Source organism: Neolamprologus brichardi, chromosome 8, assembly GCF_056152115.1.
Source record: "Neolamprologus brichardi isolate AB-2024 chromosome 8, ASM5615211v1, whole genome shotgun sequence".
In the NCBI taxonomy this organism is placed as follows: domain Eukaryota; kingdom Metazoa; phylum Chordata; class Actinopteri; order Cichliformes; family Cichlidae; genus Neolamprologus; species Neolamprologus brichardi.
Window position 1 is genome coordinate 282,949 of NC_142111.1, and position 20,584 is coordinate 303,532.

At 41.2% G+C, this 20,584-nt stretch overlaps 1 protein-coding gene and 1 pseudogene across 1 annotated transcript in view; both read left to right on the forward strand.

Moving 5' to 3' along the window:
• Positions 1–20,584, forward strand: part of ryr2a (ryanodine receptor 2a (cardiac)) — a 264,075-nt gene that overhangs the window by 135,534 nt on the left and 107,957 nt on the right. Inside the window, exons 40-56 of the mRNA XM_087845211.1 lie at positions 833–1,033; positions 3,249–3,354; positions 3,505–3,648; positions 5,120–5,247; positions 6,066–6,211; positions 7,512–7,626; positions 7,789–7,921; positions 9,094–9,197; positions 11,408–11,543; positions 11,648–11,834; positions 13,291–13,402; positions 14,439–14,559; positions 14,664–14,833; positions 15,259–15,479; positions 15,640–15,730; positions 17,092–17,232; positions 17,815–17,978. Of these exons, the coding sequence (XP_087701337.1) occupies positions 833–1,033; positions 3,249–3,354; positions 3,505–3,648; positions 5,120–5,247; positions 6,066–6,211; positions 7,512–7,626; positions 7,789–7,921; positions 9,094–9,197; positions 11,408–11,543; positions 11,648–11,834; positions 13,291–13,402; positions 14,439–14,559; positions 14,664–14,833; positions 15,259–15,479; positions 15,640–15,730; positions 17,092–17,232; positions 17,815–17,978 (2,420 nt within the window). The remainder of the gene's footprint in view (positions 1–832; positions 1,034–3,248; positions 3,355–3,504; positions 3,649–5,119; positions 5,248–6,065; positions 6,212–7,511; positions 7,627–7,788; positions 7,922–9,093; positions 9,198–11,407; positions 11,544–11,647; positions 11,835–13,290; positions 13,403–14,438; positions 14,560–14,663; positions 14,834–15,258; positions 15,480–15,639; positions 15,731–17,091; positions 17,233–17,814; positions 17,979–20,584) is intronic.
• LOC148101695 (uncharacterized) lies at positions 1,383–2,559 on the forward strand (annotated as a pseudogene).

The window sequence follows — 20,584 nt, forward strand, 5'->3', positions numbered from 1 at the left end:
AGAGGCTTCCAGTTCCCTGTTTGGATTTATATAGATAGAGAGACACTCTCTATATTTTTAAAATTAGGCTTAAAACTTTTGGTAAAGCTTATAGTTACGGGTGGACCGGTTAACGCTAAACCACCACTTAGTTATGCTGCAAGAACACTTATCCATGAGTTATCTTAGCTACTTTGGGCTACACTCTAGGTCTCGTAGGATGAGACATGGAGTACTTCTTAAAAAGTTCACCACTTCATCACAAGGCTGACATAAAGAGACAGAAAGCTATTTACTCTCATATTGACAGCCTAATTTAGATTGCCAGTTATCTTTAGGAGCAGATGGTAGAATGAACGAACTCCACAGAAAGTTCCCAGTCAAAGAAAAAGCTGAACCCAGAACCAGAATCATGCAGTAAGACCCAGATCTTATGGCAACTTCCGAATGTCCTTGTTCCTACAGAGGCAGCTACACCAAGAATTTCTGGTAAAATTCCCATCATACTTACCATAAAAAACAGAAACGAGACATTCTTTGTACCGGGCTTTAAACAAGCTTTTTAATGATGTAATGACGCCAATTCATTTGTGCAGGATTTCTGCATTGGCGTCATCTGTCAGTTTTGTAGGGTCATGCATGGTCTTGATTTTGGTTGAGGGTTGAAATCCTACAATTATAGATAGGGAACAGTATGATTTGGCATTTTTCACAGAATGAGAACTTTCCCCTAATATCGAAATCGCTTTAGAAAGAGATTTCCCAATGGCCACTATGTGCCTTTTTTAAATTTCTTCTTTAAACCATGTAATTTTGTTTGTTTGTGTGTGTGTGTGTGTGTGTGTGTGTGTAGATGTGTCATGTGCTGCAGTACCTGTGTGACTGTCAGGTGCGCCATCGTATTGAGGCAGTGGTGGCCTTCTCTGATGACTTTGTGGCTTGTCTCCAAGAAAACCAACGATTTCGTTACAATGAGGTGATGCTGGCACTCAACATGTCTGCAGCCCTTACTGCCAAGAAGACCAAAGAGTTCAGATCCCCCCCACAGGAACAGGTGGGAACACCACAGAACAACATAAAGCGTAAATATAACTGTAACCAGATCTAGAGGAGCGCTTCAACTTGCTATTAATCTTATTGCACAGACATTTTCTGTAATTCAAATGGTTGTCTAGCAGAGGACTCTTGCTCAGTGAAGTAAATAATGCGACTTGCATACACATTTTATTTTAATTTGGCTTTGTATAGAAACACAGTTTTTTCAAACTGTCAGCTAATCAGCCAAGGTTGAGGGTGAACCCATAGTGAAACCTGGCCCCACCCTATCATGTGATATACTGAGGTCAGAAGGCAGTGAGTGGGCGTTAAGGCGTCTGGGAAGGGATCTCAACACTGGACTATTGATGGCACAGTTGGTGTCATAAGCCCCGCCTCTGTTCAAAGATGGCTGTTCACAGTGGACATAGATGCTTCTTTCAGTTCTCTTTAAAACCATCTGTCTTCTCTGTCCAGCATGTGAACATTGGCATCCTCGAAAGAGTGACCTTCGACCTTTAGATGCAGATGAACAGCCAGTCTTGTTGTGCCATGTGTTTATGCCAGTGGCTGTTTGGTCTCTCGAATGTAGAGGTCTGGGCGTTCCTCGCTGCACTGTACAGCATGCACTACGTTGTTAAGTTTGTGTTTAGGAGTTTTGTCTTTGGGATGAAGTGTGTGGCTGGGTCTGAAGTATACTCTTGGCTCTTTTAAAGGGATAGTATTAGCTATTGGTAGAGATATGTTGACGACACCTGGGTCAAAATCAAAATCCAAAAAGTGGAATCCTTCATTGCTCACATCAACTCAGTGATTAAAAACATCAAGTTCACCAGGGAAGACACAAAGGACGACTGTTTGCCTTTCCTGGACTGCGCCGTGCGCATTAAGGAGAACGGAAACCTCAACATTGAAGTTTACTGGAAGCTCACACACACGGACCAGTACCTCCTGTTTGACTCCCATCACCCTCTGGAACACAAACCTGGAGTAATTAGGACCCTACACCACCGGGCAGAACATGTTCCCTCTAAGCCTGAAGGGAAAAAGAAGGAACACACACATGTAAAGGAAGCACTTAAAACATGTGGTTATCATAATTGGGCGTTTATAAAGTCAGCAAAGAGGCACAGAAAAGAAGATCAGACACCAGCGAGGGAGGATAAGAAGGACAAACAGAACAACTTTGCACCTCTTATTTAGCAGGTTTGTAAGAGAAACAGGAGGATTTTCTCCAAAAGTCCTTCAGACCCAGCCACACACAGACAAAAGCTGATTTGACCCAAGTACAAAACTTCCAAACACAGACTAAGCAACATAGTGTATGCTGTGCTGTGCAGTGAGGACAGGTGACACCTCTACATCGGAGAAACCAAACAGCCACTCCAAAAATGCCTGGCATAGCATAGAAGGGCCACCTCAACAGGACAAGACTTGGCTGTACATCTACACCTAAAAGATAAAGGTCAATCTTTCATGCATGCCAGCATTCACATCTTGATCCGAGAAAACAGATGGTTTATAGGAGCAAAAGAGGACGTCTAGGTCAACTGTGCTTACGACACCAACTGTCAGCGACCCCCCAGCAACCCCTCCCAGGTACCTCAGGCCCCCAGGCCCCACTTACATCCTGTGTCAAGTGACTTCATTAGGTGATATGATAAGTTAAGGCAAGGTTTCAGCCAAAGCCTCTGGTGATAGTGATCCACAACTTTTTTCCACATGTGATGATTCACATGTTGGAGTGACACCACTGGGAGGCGTTGCCCCACGCCACTGTCCCACTGGGAATAAATTTACCGTTTTAAAAACCTGGGACTCTCTTGGTTTTAGAGCTGAAGAAGCCTCTTGTACGAGAGGTGAAATGTTTTCAAAGGTTTTATAGTCCAGTCACCTTCTTTTAAAGCTCTTAAGAGTACCATGACTTGGATCACCGAGAAGCTAAACAGACATCTTGTAGAGCCACTTTTACCAGCAATAACCTAAAAGGACCATTTTCTCTTGCATCGTTGGTCCACTGATCTTTACAGTGTTTCTTCTGCTCATTGAGGTCTCCAGGCTTTCATTTGTGCAAAGTGCAGAAAGGTCCTGCCAAAAGCACAACATGTATGATTTCAGTAAAGCTTTCAGCTTTCACACCATCTTGTAACTTGTAACTAAATATGTGTATGTACTTTGGATTTCTATATTGAAAATCTAATGGTCGCTTTAAAGGTTCTCTTACCAATCTGCAGATCAACATGCTGTTAAACTTTAAGGATGAGAAGCAGGAGTGTCCCTGTGCTGAATACATCCGAGAACAGCTGCTAGACTTCCATGAAGATCTGATGAGGCACTGTGGTCAGTTTCACAACACACTGCTGCATTAACTACAGTTGCCAGAATAAGATCAATAGCCATCATTTAATAAATATAACAGTAATGTGTGTATAGTCAGTATTCATTAATTGTAGACATACCATACATGCATTGATCTGCCCATTTTGCTAGGTATAGAGTTGGACGAGGAGAGAGGCATAAACTGTGACAGTGACTTCACCATACGAGGTCGACTCATGTCACTGGTGGAGAAAGTGGCTTATCTGAAGAAGAAGATGGCCAACCTGCCACAGGAAAAAAAAGACAGGAAACCGAGTAAGGCCATTCTTAAATGAGCTGCTAGTAATTCTCAGTGAATAGGAAAACGTACAAGCCTACACTGTTCCAAAAAATAGTAACGTCAAAGTATCTTACTGTATATTTACAGTTTTGTCTTTCTAGAATATCATTAAATTTACATAAGTAGACTGTGATTTTACATGTCAAAGGTAAAATAACATAACATCACTGTAAATATAATAAAACACAATTTACTTGTTTTGTAAATATATGTTTTTTGTACATATACATATTCAGATTGTAAAAATACATTCAGAAATGTATCATCATTTCACAAATATTTGTCTGTTATGCGAGAGGATGATCTGTTAAATTCAAATGTAATACTATGGAAAAATATATAAAATGATCGAAAATTAATGAGAATAATCAATAATTAAAGGAGTATTTGAATTATAATTTTGCTGAAAATCTCATGTCATCTAGGTCTGATTCAATAATTCAGAGGTAATTAGTTGTTTCACAAATATCTGTCCGTTATTTGAAAGATTGAGTTGTTGAATTCAAATGTAATGCTATGGATTTGATTTGACTTGATATACCTTTATTAGTCCCACAAGGGGAAATTTCATGAGGCTGCCGACCTATTGCACGCAATGGCGGCGCCATCTTACCCTCCGACCATACATACATGACACAAACATCACATGGGGAAGACAGGTCAGAGAGGTATAACAATGGAAAATGCACAACACAGGAAAGATAAGGAGAAAAATAACTCCCCCCAGACTGAGCTCCAACAGGGAGATCAGTTTGAGAACAGAAAAAAACACCTCTGCACATGAAAACAACTCTTAATACACCAAAGAAACACGTGACAAGCAACAGGGGTGGGTAAAGGATGAGAGACAGCCAGTTTAGATAGCACATCCAGGCCAAGAGGTGGCAGTTTGCCTTGTGATCAGAAGGTTGCCAGTTTGAGCCCCGGCTCGGACACTCTCGGTATTGTGTCCGTGGTCAAGACTCTTGGTGATGGCCAGAGGGGCTGATGGTGCGATATGGCAGCCTCGCCTCTGTCAGTCTGTCCCAGGGTGTGCAACCCATTATTATTTAAACCAACTGTTAACTGTATATTTCTGTACATTTACGTATTATGGTTCATATTGCCACATTCATTGACCTTGTTTATAGGTAATTTCATTGTTTGATCACGTTAAAATGTTCCTAATTTGATGTCTAAACGCACTTGGAAAAGGCAGAAACCCATGTAAAGTTAGCGCAACAAACTGTATTGTTATTACTGGAAATAACCGTATTTTTATGAGGAAGTTATTTTCTGTTATTTTACTGTTATTTTACGGCGCCCCAGCTGCCAATATTACAGTTTTTTAAGATTTTTTTTTAACAGTGTAGCTATGAGACAAAAAAAGTAAATAAGATCTTTGACTTCAGGACATTCAATCTCTGACCTGCTCTCTCTTCCTCCTTCTCTGTCCTTCTCCTTAAGGTACCTTACAACAGCTCATTTCTGATACGATGGTGCGCTGGGCTCAGGAGTCAGTTATAGAGGATCCAGAGCTGGTCAGAGCTATGTTTGTCCTACTTCACCGCCAGTATGATGGCATTGGTGGACAGGTTTGTGTGTGTAATAGAAAAGAAAGTCCATACCACTGGAATCTCCAAATAAGTGTATACAATATAGTCATGCTATATTTGTAACAATCTGATGTGAGAGTTGTTCTTTTAAGAAAATATCCAGCCTGCTCCATATGTGACACACTTCCTGGGGTCCCAAACAACAAATCTGGCAACTGTTAAGTAGATCAGATTGAACAAAACAATTGTTAATAAAGCAAAAAATGCACATGCAAACAATCCTTGGTGCTACTTTTCAATTTGTTGAAAAATGACCTGCCTACCAGTTCACCAGAGGCAGCTTTGTTCAGATGATGTGGTCATAAATCCACCAGATAATTAAGTCTAGTACAACAAGTTCCACAAGTCAAACAAATATGTGGGACGTTCTTCATTTATTTGCACAGTGTCACTAATATTAGAAACATCCCGTCTCAGAGTGATGCTCTATAAGACCTCCCTGAACCGTCTTCAGTTGATCCAGAATGGTGCAGCAAGAATACGAACTGGAACTTGAAAGAGAGCCCATATTTCTCCCATATTAGCTTCTCTTCAATTGATCCGTGTTAAAAGCATTAAATTAGAATTAAAATTTAATTTAAAATCCTTCTGTCCCACATCAGATTGCACTCTCACAGTAACACTACAGTTATTTGAAAAGAACAATGTACGTTGTTAATTTCTGTGTATTCATTTATCTCTCCTTACTTCAGGTACAGATGTGAAATATCATGCTCAGTTTGCACAGTAACAGTGCTTCTGCTTGTATATTAAATGTATGTCAATCAGTTTAATAAGGTATGAATATGTCTGTGCAGGTGCGGGCTCTTCCTAAAACCTACACTATAAACTCCGTATCAATCGAGGACACCATCAACCTGTTAGCGGCTCTGGGTCAGATCAGATCTCTGCTGAGTGTGCGGATGGGAAGAGAGGAGGAGAAACTGATGATCAGAGGGCTGGGGTGAGAGCACGCTTCTCTGTCAGGCTCTTGCGTGTCTGAATGATTTGTTTCCTTTGGAGTACTTTCTTCTTTAGACTTGCTTTAACTCCCAACAAGAAGAGGAAAAATGTAAACAAATATTTATGTGAATGAAAGTTCAGAAACAGAGAAATTACAATTTTGTGCATGTGTGTATATTTGATTTTTAATCTATCTACAGAATGCCCTACAGGCACATAGAAACAAATTCAGATGGACTTTTGTCTTCAAGTATTCTTTTACTTCTTGGGTAACTGCTCAGACTAACTTTAAAGAGTGTCCATGTAAGGATATGGCTTAGGCACACATAATCTGTATATCTCAGTCCAGCACAATAAAAACACTTTACCTATGGGTTATATGCTTTGTCTCAATGGTTTGCCAACCTTTTGTGCCCAAAGAACACCTGTATTCATGCACAAAAGTCTTTCTTTTGGTTGCATTTTTCACAGACAATTTGCAGCCTTCCTGTCAGGATTGATACCACTCAACAAACACATTCTATGCCTCGTCTTCAGCACTTTATTATACACTTAAATACAAAGCAACAAATTGTCTTGCATTGGAGTGCATTAGATTGCTTGCCACTAGTAACTTGGTCTGCTTCACATAGCTCAAGTTACTCTAATGTGGTTTCCAAGTCCCACTTTAGCTTGCTTGGCAGCATTTACCAGCTAATCCTGGCAGATAACTGTTGACATCTATAGTCTAGCTGAAGCTACATCATACATGTGCACATGTGTCATATAGGTAACCTTCACATTATTGTTTGCTGCTTTTAGGTGATGGGTCCTCTTCCCTAGTGGCTAATTGTGGTTTGCTTCATACAAGGAAATGATCCTTTTCCCCCCTTATTAATCTCCTTGTAGTCAGTTGGTGGATTTAATGTCACAAGCATGTGATTCCCATTATCTAGCAACTTTGAAAATGCACTCTGGTTCCATTTGACAGATGTTTGTTAAGATCAACATTGTTGGTGACCCAGATTAGGTTTGAGATTAGGTTTTAAACTAAAATGTGTTACTTTTAAAATGAAGTCTGGTTTTTGAGGCAGCTTTTTCCATTTTAGACATTGTTGGTTGCACTTGACCCAAAACTGTTCCTACTTGGTTTGTATCCAAAAGCCTTATAATAAAAATGAGCACCCATGAACCTCTTTTAAATGTCAAAACCTGAATATCACCGTTGTAATAACAAAACACTCTGATCAAATATTAAACAGTTAATGTATGAAAGAGTTTGAGCTGTCGGTTTAAATCTCACCCATCCTTCTTCCTCTCAGAGATATCATGAACAACAAAGTGTTTTACCAACATCCTAACCTGATGAGAGCGTTGGGAATGCACGAGACTGTCATGGAGGTCATGGTCAATGTGCTCAGTGGAGGAGACTCCAAGGTATGTAGTAGTAATAGTGCTGACTTTGTCTTCTGCTGTATTTCAAACAAATTATGTGTCACAAAATGTTTTAAATATATGTTTTTCCCCTGAATTATTTTCAGATAAATAAACACAAAGGGATATTTTGTCTAAAAACCTGTGATGCACGTGTGTTTTCAGGAAATCACCTTTCCAAAAATGGTGGCCAACTGTTGTCGTTTTCTATGTTACTTCTGTCGAATCAGCCGTCAGAACCAGAAAGCCATGTTTGACCATCTGAGTTATCTGCTGGAGAACAGCAGTGTTGGCCTGGGTGAGTAATGATGACCCAACAAGCATTATTTCAGTTGAATATTTATTATGAAGAGAACAGGAGATGAAGGGATGTTGAAGACATTGTCAATGCATGGTGACCAACATTTACCAATAACTAGCTCAGAATTGTTTTGTTGTTGATTAACGTTGGTAGTTGAGGATGGGCAGCAACTACAGAGTTGTGTAAAAGCTTGAAGATTGACGTTGCAATTTACCCACAAGACATAGAGCTCAAAAAGACAAACATGCGCTTGGTGTCGTTTTGGCGCTCTCTGTCAGGGTGAAAAAATTAACATTGACAAACTGGTGGAGGACTTGAACACAGTCTTCTGTGTAAGCTATGAAACTTGACAGTTTGTTTCAAGTATGGGAACAAAGCTTACTTGTTGTTCCTAGAGCATTTAAAAGTAGAATGGGAGGCAGAGCCTTCAGTTTTCAGGCCCCTCTTCTGTGGAACCAGCTCACAGCTTGGACATCTTAATACGAGATATTTTTGCTTGAAATAAGTGAAAAAATCTGCCAATGGAACAAGTGAAAATTCTCCAGATCCAACATGCACTGTCTAAAAACAAGTTCTTATAACTCACGGAAATGTTACTCTGTAACTGATTGTGTCTTATTTAAGTGTGATGAGATATTTTGACTAGAATATATTAAGATTTTGAGTTTTTGCAGTGTATATTTATATAAATCTTGTCTACTCACTCAAAGCACTTTAGAATACACATTTACGCATTCACACTAACACACATTCGGCAATTAGGTAAATGGTAAATGGACTGGTTCTGATAAAGCACTTTTCTACTCTGAGCACTCAAAGCGGTTTGCACAACTTGCCTCATTCACCCATTTGCACAAGCACTATTTTATGCTTTCCATCTAACATTCACGCTCTGATGGCTCCATCGTAAAACAACTGGGGGTTAGTATCTTGCCCAAGGATATTTGGCATGAAGACTAGAGCAGATGGGGGTTGAACCACCAAGCTTCTGATTACTAGGTGACCTGCTCTACCTCCTGAGCAACAGCTGCCCAGATTGCCACTGACTTTTGGATTGACAGACTACCCTCTCTAGCACTGGGATGTTTGTTGCTTTGGAGCAAATGACTCTCTATTGTGAAAGTTTGTATAGTTGCATACACTTTACATATGTCTTTTCCTCTTCTCAGCATCTCCATCTATGCGAGGATCCACTCCTCTGGATGTGGCTGCAGCATCAGTCATGGATAATAATGAGCTTGCCCTTGCTTTAAGAGAGCCAGACCTGGAGAAGGTGAGGCTGACAAAGACTTAGACACACACAAAAGGAAAACCGTCAATTGTATTAGATATTCTGAGGTCACTTTAGCCTATAGAATAGAAGAGCCCGTTATTGTCACAGCACATGTACAACGAAATTGTACCAACTGTGGTGGAATAAAATACAGTCTGGGGAAGAAGATATGACTTGATTGACCTGAGGTGTCGACCACAGGGCAGCAGGTCAAACGGGTGGTATCCAGGGTGCAAGGGGTCACCCGTGATGGCCCTGTTTTTTCTGAGACAGGAGAATCTGGCGAGGGTGCGAGCTGCCATCTTATGAAGCTTAAGGTCTGTTAAGTTCTTGTTGCCTCAGAGAAAGTTACAAAAGTAGATGGTGAGCCTTGGCTCCATGTATAACCTTCTCCAGCATCTTCCTACACCTTTGAATATGCCACAAAAGCGTTAGTGCTATTAGCTCGTTAATGCGTTGACGCCATCCATCTCGTTAATGGAGATTTGCCGCGTTAATGCATTTATGGTGTTAACATCATTTTAGCCAGTGCAAGCTGGAGGCAAAGCAAACAGAACCAAATGATAACCAATATGTAACAAAAATAACCAGAACCACAGAAATGTTAAAACAATGCTCTGGTTGTATTAAAATATTGTACACTGTATTACAACCGACAACAGTATCCAGTGCTGTTCCTACGCACTGCTGGCCAACGCTTCACTGAGTGAATGGGTTCTTCTTCTTCTTGTCCTTAGCGGGCGACCAGCGGCGGTGGTCTGCCGCGCAACCAGTACGCTGCTGTAGGTGCCGCAGGTTCTCTTGCTTGACCAATGATTATCTTCCACGCTTTTCGATCTAAGGCGATGGTTCTTGCCTGCTCGAGGTCAAGTCGAAGGGCCTTTAAATTATCCTGGATTTGTTTCATCCATGTCTTCTTTGGTGCATTTCGATGCACCCTCCAATCGGTGGGGCGGGTCAACCAGAGTAGGCCATGGGGGTAGCGGCTCGGGTCCATTCGACAAATGTGGCCAAACCAGCGGAGTTGGCGGCGCTGGATTAGGTCGCCGATCGTCGGTTGGCTGCCGCAGCTGGTGAGGATGGTGTCGTTCGAATGACGGTCGCGAAGGGAAACGCCGAGAATGCATCTAAGGCAACGCATTTGGAAAACTTCGAGCTTGCTCAGGTCGTGTTTGAGCATTGTCCACGTCTCTGCGCCGTAAAGTAGAATGGGCAGGATCAGGGTTCGGTAAAGGCGGATCTTTGTCCCCAATGAGAGGTTGTTCTTCTTCCAGACGCACCAGCGCAGGGAAGCGAATGCTGCAAAACATGTAGATGCAAATATGTACTCAGCTTCCAAGCTAAAACCATTTAGAAAAAAGAGAGTACGAGTTTATATAGCAGCAGTTAGCGGGGTTAACATTTCAGCATGTTGGTTAGCAGTGGCAACTGTAAAGTCTACTCGCCAGTGCAAAGCACTTTGCATTTACAAGAAACAGCTTCAGGTCTCCAGATCTAGCAGTTAACAAAACAGACATCTCGCTTTTCAACCTCTTTTTCAACAGCAACAATGTTCCTCATATTTAGTTATCAGCCTTACCAGCGTAACCAAACGGAAAACAGTTAAAGGCTGGAGAACAATTCCCATTGGTTAAAAATGAAATTGTCCATCAAGGTCAGAAAATAACAACTGTTAAACAAAAATGAATAAATAACAAGAATCCAATGTATTTGGCTTTCAACACAGCACTTTTTATACAGTCATCTTATTAGAATTTTACTTTAGAGTTTGCAGTGCATTACACCACATGAGTAATTCTGACCAAAGGTTTCTACTTTTATCTGACTGTGACTGGGCTACAACATCACCTGCATAAAGCAAATCTTCAGGCCGCCAAATTGAGATTTTCCATTATTCCCATATAGTCTATAAAGGCTATGAATTGGTGACACCGGAAACAAATGTATTAGTATAAAATCCAGAAAGCTACACACTGAGATTATTTTAAGGTGGCACAGTAGATCCGTCCCCACTGCCGGTAATGTGAACCAAGCTCTAGCTGTGGGCACAGTTTATGTCCCATGGCAACGGGTCGGGCATCCCATACTGCTGAAGCTCTTTGTTCTATCTCTGTTAATTAAATGTAAATTGTAGGTGTCTTTCCACTGTGCTATATTTTTTCTTTTTGAAACAAACAACCCAAAATAATAATAATAATTTATTTTTGCAGGTGGTACAATATCTAGCTGGGTGTGGGCTGCAGAGCTGTGTGATGCTGGTCCGTAAGGGATACCCTGACATTGGCTGGAACCCTGTGGAGGGGGAACGATACCTTGACTTCCTGCGCTTTGCTGTCTTCTGCAATGGTAAAAATGTAACCATATGACTGCAGTCAGATCATTTATTTTCCACTGGAGTTTGTGTCATGTGCAACCACAAACTTAGCAACTTGTCCGTGTTATGTGTCCAGGTGAAAGTGTGGAGGAGAATGCCAATGTTGTGGTAAGGCTCCTTATTCGTCGACCAGAATGTTTTGGCCCGGCTCTTCGCGGTGAAGGTGGTGATGGGTTGTTGGCAGCAATGGAGGAGGCCATTAAGATCTCTCAGGATGCCTCCAGAGATGGTCCGTCTCCTATGTCTGAGAGCAGCAAGGCACTGTATGACAACACTTCTAACCTGATTACTTACATATACATATTAAAGTTCACACTGACAGAACAGGACTGATCAGTTGGACTGAACAGGCAAGGATCAATTACATTTCCTTTTTATTTATACAGCACCCATTCATAGCAGCAGTTATCTCCAGACACTCAAGATACGAGCCGTCAGATAATTCCCTATCCGGTCGTTAAGTCTGACGTCACTAGCCGTGTCTGGGCCTAAACTCCGCTGCAGGTCCATATATCAAACGATCACTATGGCATTACTGAGAGTTGAAAAACTGTCTAAAGTCTTTCATCTTTAATAAAATGATCAGCGTTCTGCTCTACCAGGTGTAACAATTGAGTTTAACATCCAGGCATCCATGAAAACGGAATTTATGACATTTAACGGAGTTAGAAGTTAGCAGGAAGTTAGCTCGCTAGCTTCTATCTAAATACAATATAGCATGTCCTGACTGCGGGGTTTTGGAAACAAATTAAAACGTACAGCTCTGTTATCACTTCCAACATAAATGAAGACAGAAAACTAAACAGCAGTGACGTTTGTAGAGTTACTGAAGTTTGGCTAGCTGGTATATAATGATGTGCTATGTGACCGCTAGCGACACAGCTATGTTAGCATAATATAAACAAGCTAATTTTTTTTCTACTCGATAAAAGTTAAGGTGGTGGAGGTCAACAGTGATCACTGACTGTTTTAGGAGCTTTTTGAGATTAAATAGAAGAAAATACAAAACATTAAACATGTTAACAACACAAAAGCCATATTAAACGCAGACTACTTTAGGCCCGGACGTAGGATTCGTCACGTCATCACTTAACGACCGGATAAGCAGCACTTAGCGACACTGGCAAGAAAGACCTCACTTTTAACAGGAAGCGCTCGCTAGCACAATCATGTTGACTGTTTCCATTTGGTCTGCCTGGTAGACTAAATTCCTTACAAAGGTCTGTACATGAATCTACAAGTCTAGATGGCTTGTCAACAACCTGTTAGATGTTAAGGGATTTTCTTAAGATCTAGAATTTGCTTCTGTTTTGGAAATTAGGGCATACAAAATGCTGACTCATAGCAATTATTTGTTGTGCAGATGTATATATTGAATAGTTATGAATGCCTGTCACAAAATCCCAGGGTTCAGTTGGATATGACTTTGAGCGCACTATTTTCCTTCGGCACACCTTTTGGTAACTTCCTAAACTACGTGTCATATTTCCAGTACTAACAATGTTCAAGCAGATTATCTCTTCCTGTGTTTTCCAGTTAGAAAAGAACAATTTCAGACAAACATCAGCCTGAACCGATTATCTTGTCACTAACCTGAGTTCATGAGTAACTACAGTACAAGCACAGAGTGGGAAATGAGCATAACAGGTCAGAAGAAAATGATCTGAAGTATTTAGGGGCATTTAATATGAGAGTGTGTCGCTGTGTGTCCGTGTGTAGCAGTGACATGCCAGGGGAAGAGGAAGATGATACAATTCACATGGGAAATGCCATCATGACCTTCTACTCTGCTCTCATTGACCTGCTGGGCCGCTGTGCTCCAGAGATGCATGTGAGTTACTTTGTACTGTACACGTGCGTTTGTTCAGCTGTCTCTGTTTTGTCTATGTCGTCCTCGTCAATGACCTATTTATACTGGGTCCTAACTCCAATTAGAGCACCTGACTGGAAAATGTTTATGTTATTTTGTTCACCTTGTATATATCCTTCATTGCAGCAGCCTAGTAGGCGTGAGAAGCCATTTTTGTTGATTACGTTTTCTCCTGTTTTTCATTTAGGAAGTTAGGTAAGTGAATTGTCTTTTGTTTGGTTTTCATTTTGTGTAGGAAAGCGTAGGGACCATTAGGGAGTTTTGTTTGTTATTTTTGGCACTGCTCACTGCTGAAGAAAATAAATGGCTGCTTAGCACTTTAAAAAGATATTGTTGTTTGTGTTCTTGCTTGGGTGGTATGTGAGTGGGCCAACTTCTTGTTGCGTTCAATACTCGCCTAAACTAAGAACGTAACATTAATTGGGGGCTCGTCCGGGATCTGAACCCGGGACCTCTCGCACCCGAAGCAAGAATCATACGCCTATACAGGGTCCTAACTCCAATTAGAGCACCTGACTGGAAAATGCCTTAGGAAATATTTGAGGAGAGAAGTTTTCTTCCGACTTCATTTGCATCGTGTCTGAATAGCTGACTGTGTTCACAAACAGATTAAAAATGTGCTCGACGTGTCTCTTTAGTGAGCAGAATGTGTTTTCAAAGTCTCTTTTGAGTAGCTGTAGTTGTTGTTTGCAGATATTGTTAGCTCCTGCATGCACAGAGACTTTTAGATTGCCCGGAAGCAAGAATTCCAGTAGCTTTATCCTCTATGTCTCAGACAATAGCTCCCAGGTAAGAGGGGTTTGTGACTGAGCTTGTTTTAATATTTTGGATTATTGAGTCACTGATAATGAGAGTTGTCGTTGGCCGTATGTGTGGTCTTACGGGCTCCGTGCTGGCTGGCCTTGAAGTGGAGTACCAGCGATTCAAAATACGCAACTCCTACATGCAGCCTTACGTATATTGTGCACTCACTTAAGCCCTACCTCTTTTCTATTAGCTGATCCATGCTGGTAAAGGTGAAGCTATCCGTATCAGAGCGATTTTGAGGTCTCTTATTCCTATTGAAGACTTGGTGGGAGTCATCAGTATTTCATTCTCTATGCCTAACCTGGCTAAAGGTAAGAAAGTCATCTGACATGATGACATCTAATCCAGTAATAACAGTAACTGATCCTGTAATATCAGCAATCAAGAATTGAATTGTGTTTGCGTGCATGTACAGATGGGTTGGTTGTGGAGCCAGACATGTCAGCAGGTTTCTGCCCAGACCACAAAGCAGCCATGGTGCTGTTCCTGGACCGTGTCTATGGTATAGAAGACCAGAATTTTCTTCTCCACCTTCTGGAGGTTGGGTTCTTACCAGACCTGAGGTCTGCTGCCTCTCTGGACACTGTAAGTTTCTGTCTGTGTGTATACATCTTTTCTTTCTCTTCAGGAACAGAAATACAGATTTGACAAACAGACGGAAAGGTAAACTAACAAGGAGTCAAGACTGAACCACACACAAAAAACAGGGAGCCAGCAATAAACAAGGAAACCAACAACAGAAGGATAAATGTCAACACAACAGAAAATAGAACCAAAATAGAAAGTTAATCACTACTAAAAAACAGAAAAACTCCAGAAAACTCAAAGCCCATAGGTCCAAGGCCCAGGGAACATGACACTTAGCCTTTGATATTGTTTCTTACTGGCACAACTACGCATTTCATTCACTGTGTATAGTATTCCCCCAGAGGTATAAAAACATACGTACATGCCACACATGTAGTTTCTCTATTACATTGTTATTGTTTCTCTCTCCTTCTTTGTGTTAGGTTGCGCTGAGTGCCACAGACATGGCACTGGCACTCAACAGGTATCTGTGTACAGCAGTGCTGCCTCTCCTGACTAAATGTGCGCCACTGTTTGCGGGGACGGAGCCGTTCGCCTCACTAATTGACTCCCTGCTTCATACGGTTTATCGCCTGTCCAAAGGCTGCTGCCTCACCAAAGCTCAGAGGGACTCCATAGAGGAGTGTCTGCTTGCTGTTTGTGGGTAAGATGAAGACATACATGTACATATGAGTCAACCTTTAATGAGTATTTAGCATTTAGTTTACCCTTTTTTAAAAACACATGCTATAGATCGTATTTGATTGTATTCTTGATCAGCGATGGTTCATTCCACTAACGTATGGTATCCTCTTAACGTACAGTAAGCTAAGGCCTTCAATGATGCAGCACCTACTCAGGAGGCTGGTGTTTGATGTTCCTCTACTTAATGAGCACACCAAGATGCCTCTAAAGGTGAGAAACAAAGTTTGCATGTATAGGAATCAGTGTTCAGGTTGTTGTCTAAAAATGCAATCTATTTGGGAAGCGTATCTGTAACCAGAAGTTCGCCGGTTCGATCCCTGGGCTCTCTGTCCTGTTCGTTGTGTCCTTGGGCAAGACACTTTACCCTACCGCCTACTGGTGATGGTCAGAGGGGCCGATGGCGCGATATGGCAGCCTCGCTTCTGTCAGTCTGCCCCAGGGCAGCTGTGGCTACAACCGTAGCTGCCTCCACCAGTGTGTGAATGAATAGTGGAATTGTAAAGTGCTTTGAGGGTCTTGAAAAGCGCTATATAAATGCAATCCATTATTATTACCAGCTCTCTCATTGTAGTCAAAACAACCCTGTTTCAGTAACTTTCCACAAGAAGATGGTTCCCTGTTATCTACTTTCTCCCAGGCAAGGTGGGCGAGAGTCTACAGCTTTCACCCCCCCAAGGACACGTAGTCTAATGCCTTTATTTTTCAGGGCGTGTCCACTTAATACTACACTAAATGGTTATATGGCATTTTAGTTCATATAAAGCATAGAATTGAGGCACTTCCGATAATTACACATAATTACCATTCAACTGTGTGTATTTTTATACATGCAGTGGGGAACATTCATCAATATGCCAAAAGGTTGATTCAGTTCATCTTCACACACAGCTGACTGCAGGTTTCCCCAACATTATAAACAGTAAATTTGCACAATGACTGAAACTAGCACCACTGAAGGAACAATGGGCTGAGAGGTCAGTTCCTTGATCCTTAATATGCAAATTCTCAGGGCCATCGATCAACAACCACTGATCAAAGCTCATTGATCAACAACCATGAGTCCCATTCACAGACAGTTGTAAGATGGCCACAGATGTACCCTTAGGCCCCCTCCTCGATTTAGAGATGGTCTTTCCCTTTTTATGTAAATGACCTCCTTGACTGGTCATTGTTCATTCAGTGGTGCAAGTTTCAGTCATTATGCAAATATTTATAAGGTTGGGGAAACCTGCAGTCAGCTGAGACTGAAGACGTCACACGGATGATGTTTCTCCCACTGAAAACACACAGATGAAGCATAGAAATGTTCTTACCCAGTGCAAAAAAAACAAATGCACACACCGAATTACCATTAGATTTATAAAATATGCGCACCAGCCCTTTGTGGAAAAACTGTAAAATCCGTGAAACACAAATAACAGTATAATTGTTTGGTTAGTAACTAATGTTGTGACTGATTAAGTGCATTAAGTTGTTATGGGAAAATATGATTGAATTACAGTAACACCTTACTTACTCATTTGGCTTCAGTCATGTATTGACTGGTAATTAATGTGCTTTTGACTTCTCAGCTGTTGACCAATCACTACGAGCGTTGCTGGAAGTACTACTGTTTGGCTGGAGGTTGGGGCAATTTTGGAGTAGCGTCAGATGAAGAGCTGCACCTCTCTAGGAAAATGTTCTGGGGAATATTTGATGCCCTGTCCCACAAGGTGAGGCTCATCTAGTGGTAGCACAAAAAATGCACACGGGCCGCACTTCTATGGACAAGCATAACAAGGCTATCACTCCCACTCACTCTTCTCCAAGTTATACCGTCATTGCCTACTACCAGCAACACCATAGAGTCCATAGATGGTGCGTACACCACCCAATGATTCCAAAAGGATGTTGGGCCTCTCATTATGCACATTAGCAAAAAAAAACACCAATCCGGACCAAAAGGTGCAGAGAAGCATCCCTCTCATCCTCCAAGTAAAGCCCATTGGGAAAGAGGAGGCAGGGAGCAAGGGAGCAAGTATACCCACTCCTGCCCGTCTCTTCTCCCTATGTTTCTCTAATCTTCGCTGGATAGATTTCTGCCTTTTATTTGGACTCACTGTTTAATAAAACTCATAATTTATCTGCTGTGCCTGCTTTGGAGTTCTCTATTTCAACCTTCACTTCACCCTCATGACAGATTCTGAATATTCCCCAAGTTTATTTGCTTTAAACAAATGATAAACAGACAGCCTTCAATGTTCAATAATGTATGAAGCAGCACACTTACATACTGTGTATGTGTTGTAATGTAGCAGTACGACCAGGAGCTATTTAAACTGGCGCTGCCGTGTCTTAGTGCTGTGGCTGGAGCTCTTCCTCCAGAGTATATGGAGTCCAACTACATGGCCATGATGGAGAAACAGTCATCTATGGACTCAGAAGGAAACTTCACACCACAGCCTGCAGACACCACCAAGTATGTTCATCTTTTTCTTCTTTGTAACACGTTTACTTGTTTGGCTTACAGTCAGGTTAGAATGCTTTGCACAATGATACACGTCTTGTTGTTTTGCCTTTGTATACCAACATGGTGCATTTTAAATCAAACAATCATTATGATATAATTGAAGCAGGATGTTAACAAAAGTATTGCATTAACTGTTCAAAGCCATTTTTATGCAGATTCCCCCTTTTTTAAAGGTTTAAATGCTCTTCTACTCTGAACAAGCCACTTCAAACTCGCTCACACACACACTATTTATCTCACATTCTTTATTTAAGAAACACACACATGCTTACACTTAACTAGGGTTCAGTATCCTCCCCAGGCACATGTCAACATCCAAATTCAATTCAATTCAATTCAATTTTATTTATATAGCGCCAAATCACAACAAAAGTCACCTCAAGCGCTTCATAGATACAGAGAAAAACCCAACAATCATATGACCCCCTATGAGCAAGCACTTTGGCGACAGTGGGAAGGAAAAACTCCCTTTTAACAGGAAGAAACCTCCGGCAGAACCAGGCTCAGGGAGGGGCGGGGCCATCTGCTGTGATTGGTTGGGGTGAGAGAAGGAAGACAGGATAAAAGACATGCTGTGGAAGAGAGACAGAGGTTAATAGAATAATTATCCCAGGCTCCTCAAATATGAGGAGCCAGGGATTGATTTGGGTAGCAAACTTGCATTTGGTGATAACAGGGGCTCTCTGTAATTTCTAAATCGGCAGAGCCCAAGTTAGTATTAAGAGTGAATAAGCTACCAAACAGGACTTCAGGTTGAAAAACTAAAATAAACATATGAGAGAGATTGGAAGAATTTTAGAAGTGGCAAAACAACAATTTTTTACATTATTAAAAAGAAGGAATTCACTGGTTAGCTCAGCAACACCAAATGTCTCTGATCACAGAATTATTTTCTGGGTTAGGACAAAACCCTCCTCAACATCTGGCCAAGCCTCAAACACGTGAGGTACAGACACAGCCGCTTAAAATAACCACCTCATTCCTGACAGGACGATGACAGATACCTGGTGGATTCCTGCCTGATGGCCAAGCAGCATTGTAATGTAAACAGTGTAATGTCTTGTGCATCATCCAGGGGGCGCAGTGCTAATGGAAGTCCATTTATTTACAGAGGTTGTGCACACTGAGTAAGCAAGATACAAAGCAAAAAGTGATGCTTGCATTCTTGGGTTATTCCTCAGTAATGTTACTGGACATGAAAGCATGGCACGGCAATGTCTTCTTTTAATTAAAACATGAAAATCAAATTTTAAGCAAAAGTTGATGATTGGTTGGTCCTGTAAGAGAAAAGTATATTTTTAGAATTACAAAAGGTCAGACAGAGAGCACCATGACAGCAGTAACAATGTAATGATGCTTTTAATGATGAAAATTTATAGGTGTCAGTGAAACACTACTGTACTGCAGGAGAGGGAACCAGAGCATCTACTGTACACGTGTGGGCATTCCAGCCAGTTACTGTATGCATTGGCTTTGCTAATAAACGAACAGTCATAGCGCCATCACAGATAGTTACGTTTGGCAGTACTGGTGAAATCACATTTGTCTGACTCCTCTTATAACATTACCTGTGAAATGGACACTCCAAATGCAACAACAGAGACGGTGGCTGTCCCTCAAAAAAGTGTCTAACCTTTCAGTTACTAAATCAATGCAGTAGTTCATGTTCAATTTTAATTTAAACATGCCCCAACTGCACAACAATATGTATGTGTGTGTGTGTGTGTTGTCTGCCAGAAATATTTGGCACTTTATTTTAATTTTTCTGATGATTAAATAAGGTCAGTGAACTGCTGCTGAAGGAGCCAGTTAAACTTCCAATAAATGAACAGTCATAATGGTAATGATCACAGTCCTGGCTGCTTATTCAAGCTGTCTGTCACTAATCGTGGTATTTCACCTTTGCAATTCATGTCAATACTCAGGTTCAAAGATTTTGCAGTCAATAAATGCTTCACATCCCACAAATAAGTGTCCAACCTGCAGCATGTATTTATTTAGTTATAGGTGAGAAAACTCCACCTGCTACTGGTCTTAATGAGCGATTATACAAACAGCGTTTTCCAACTCTGGAATCAGGAGATTATTAACAGCTGTTACTTATTTTATACTTTTCCATATCTTTCTTGGGATTGTGCCATCAAAGCTTCATCATCATCATCATATGACTCTCAACCTGAATGTAGAGAATAAACCACAATTTATTGGAAAGAACTGTCGGAATCCTGACAACGAATAAATAAAGAAACTGTCATGTTTCGGCTGTATCCAGGCAGGAGAAGGACCCAAACGCAAAACTCACCACACCGGAATTAAACTCAAAAAACTGCTTTATTACAGAATGGCACTAAAAATATAACTAAACTAAACTGGGACATGGATAACTAACACACAGGGAAACACAGCCATGAGGGAGACTACGACACTGACAAAGAGAAACACAGGGCTTAAATACACAGAGGGATAACGAGGGAATGAGACACAGAAGGAGAGCACAGCTGGGAGTAATCAGGCTGGACGAGACAAGGGAAGCAAAACACAAACACTCACATGAG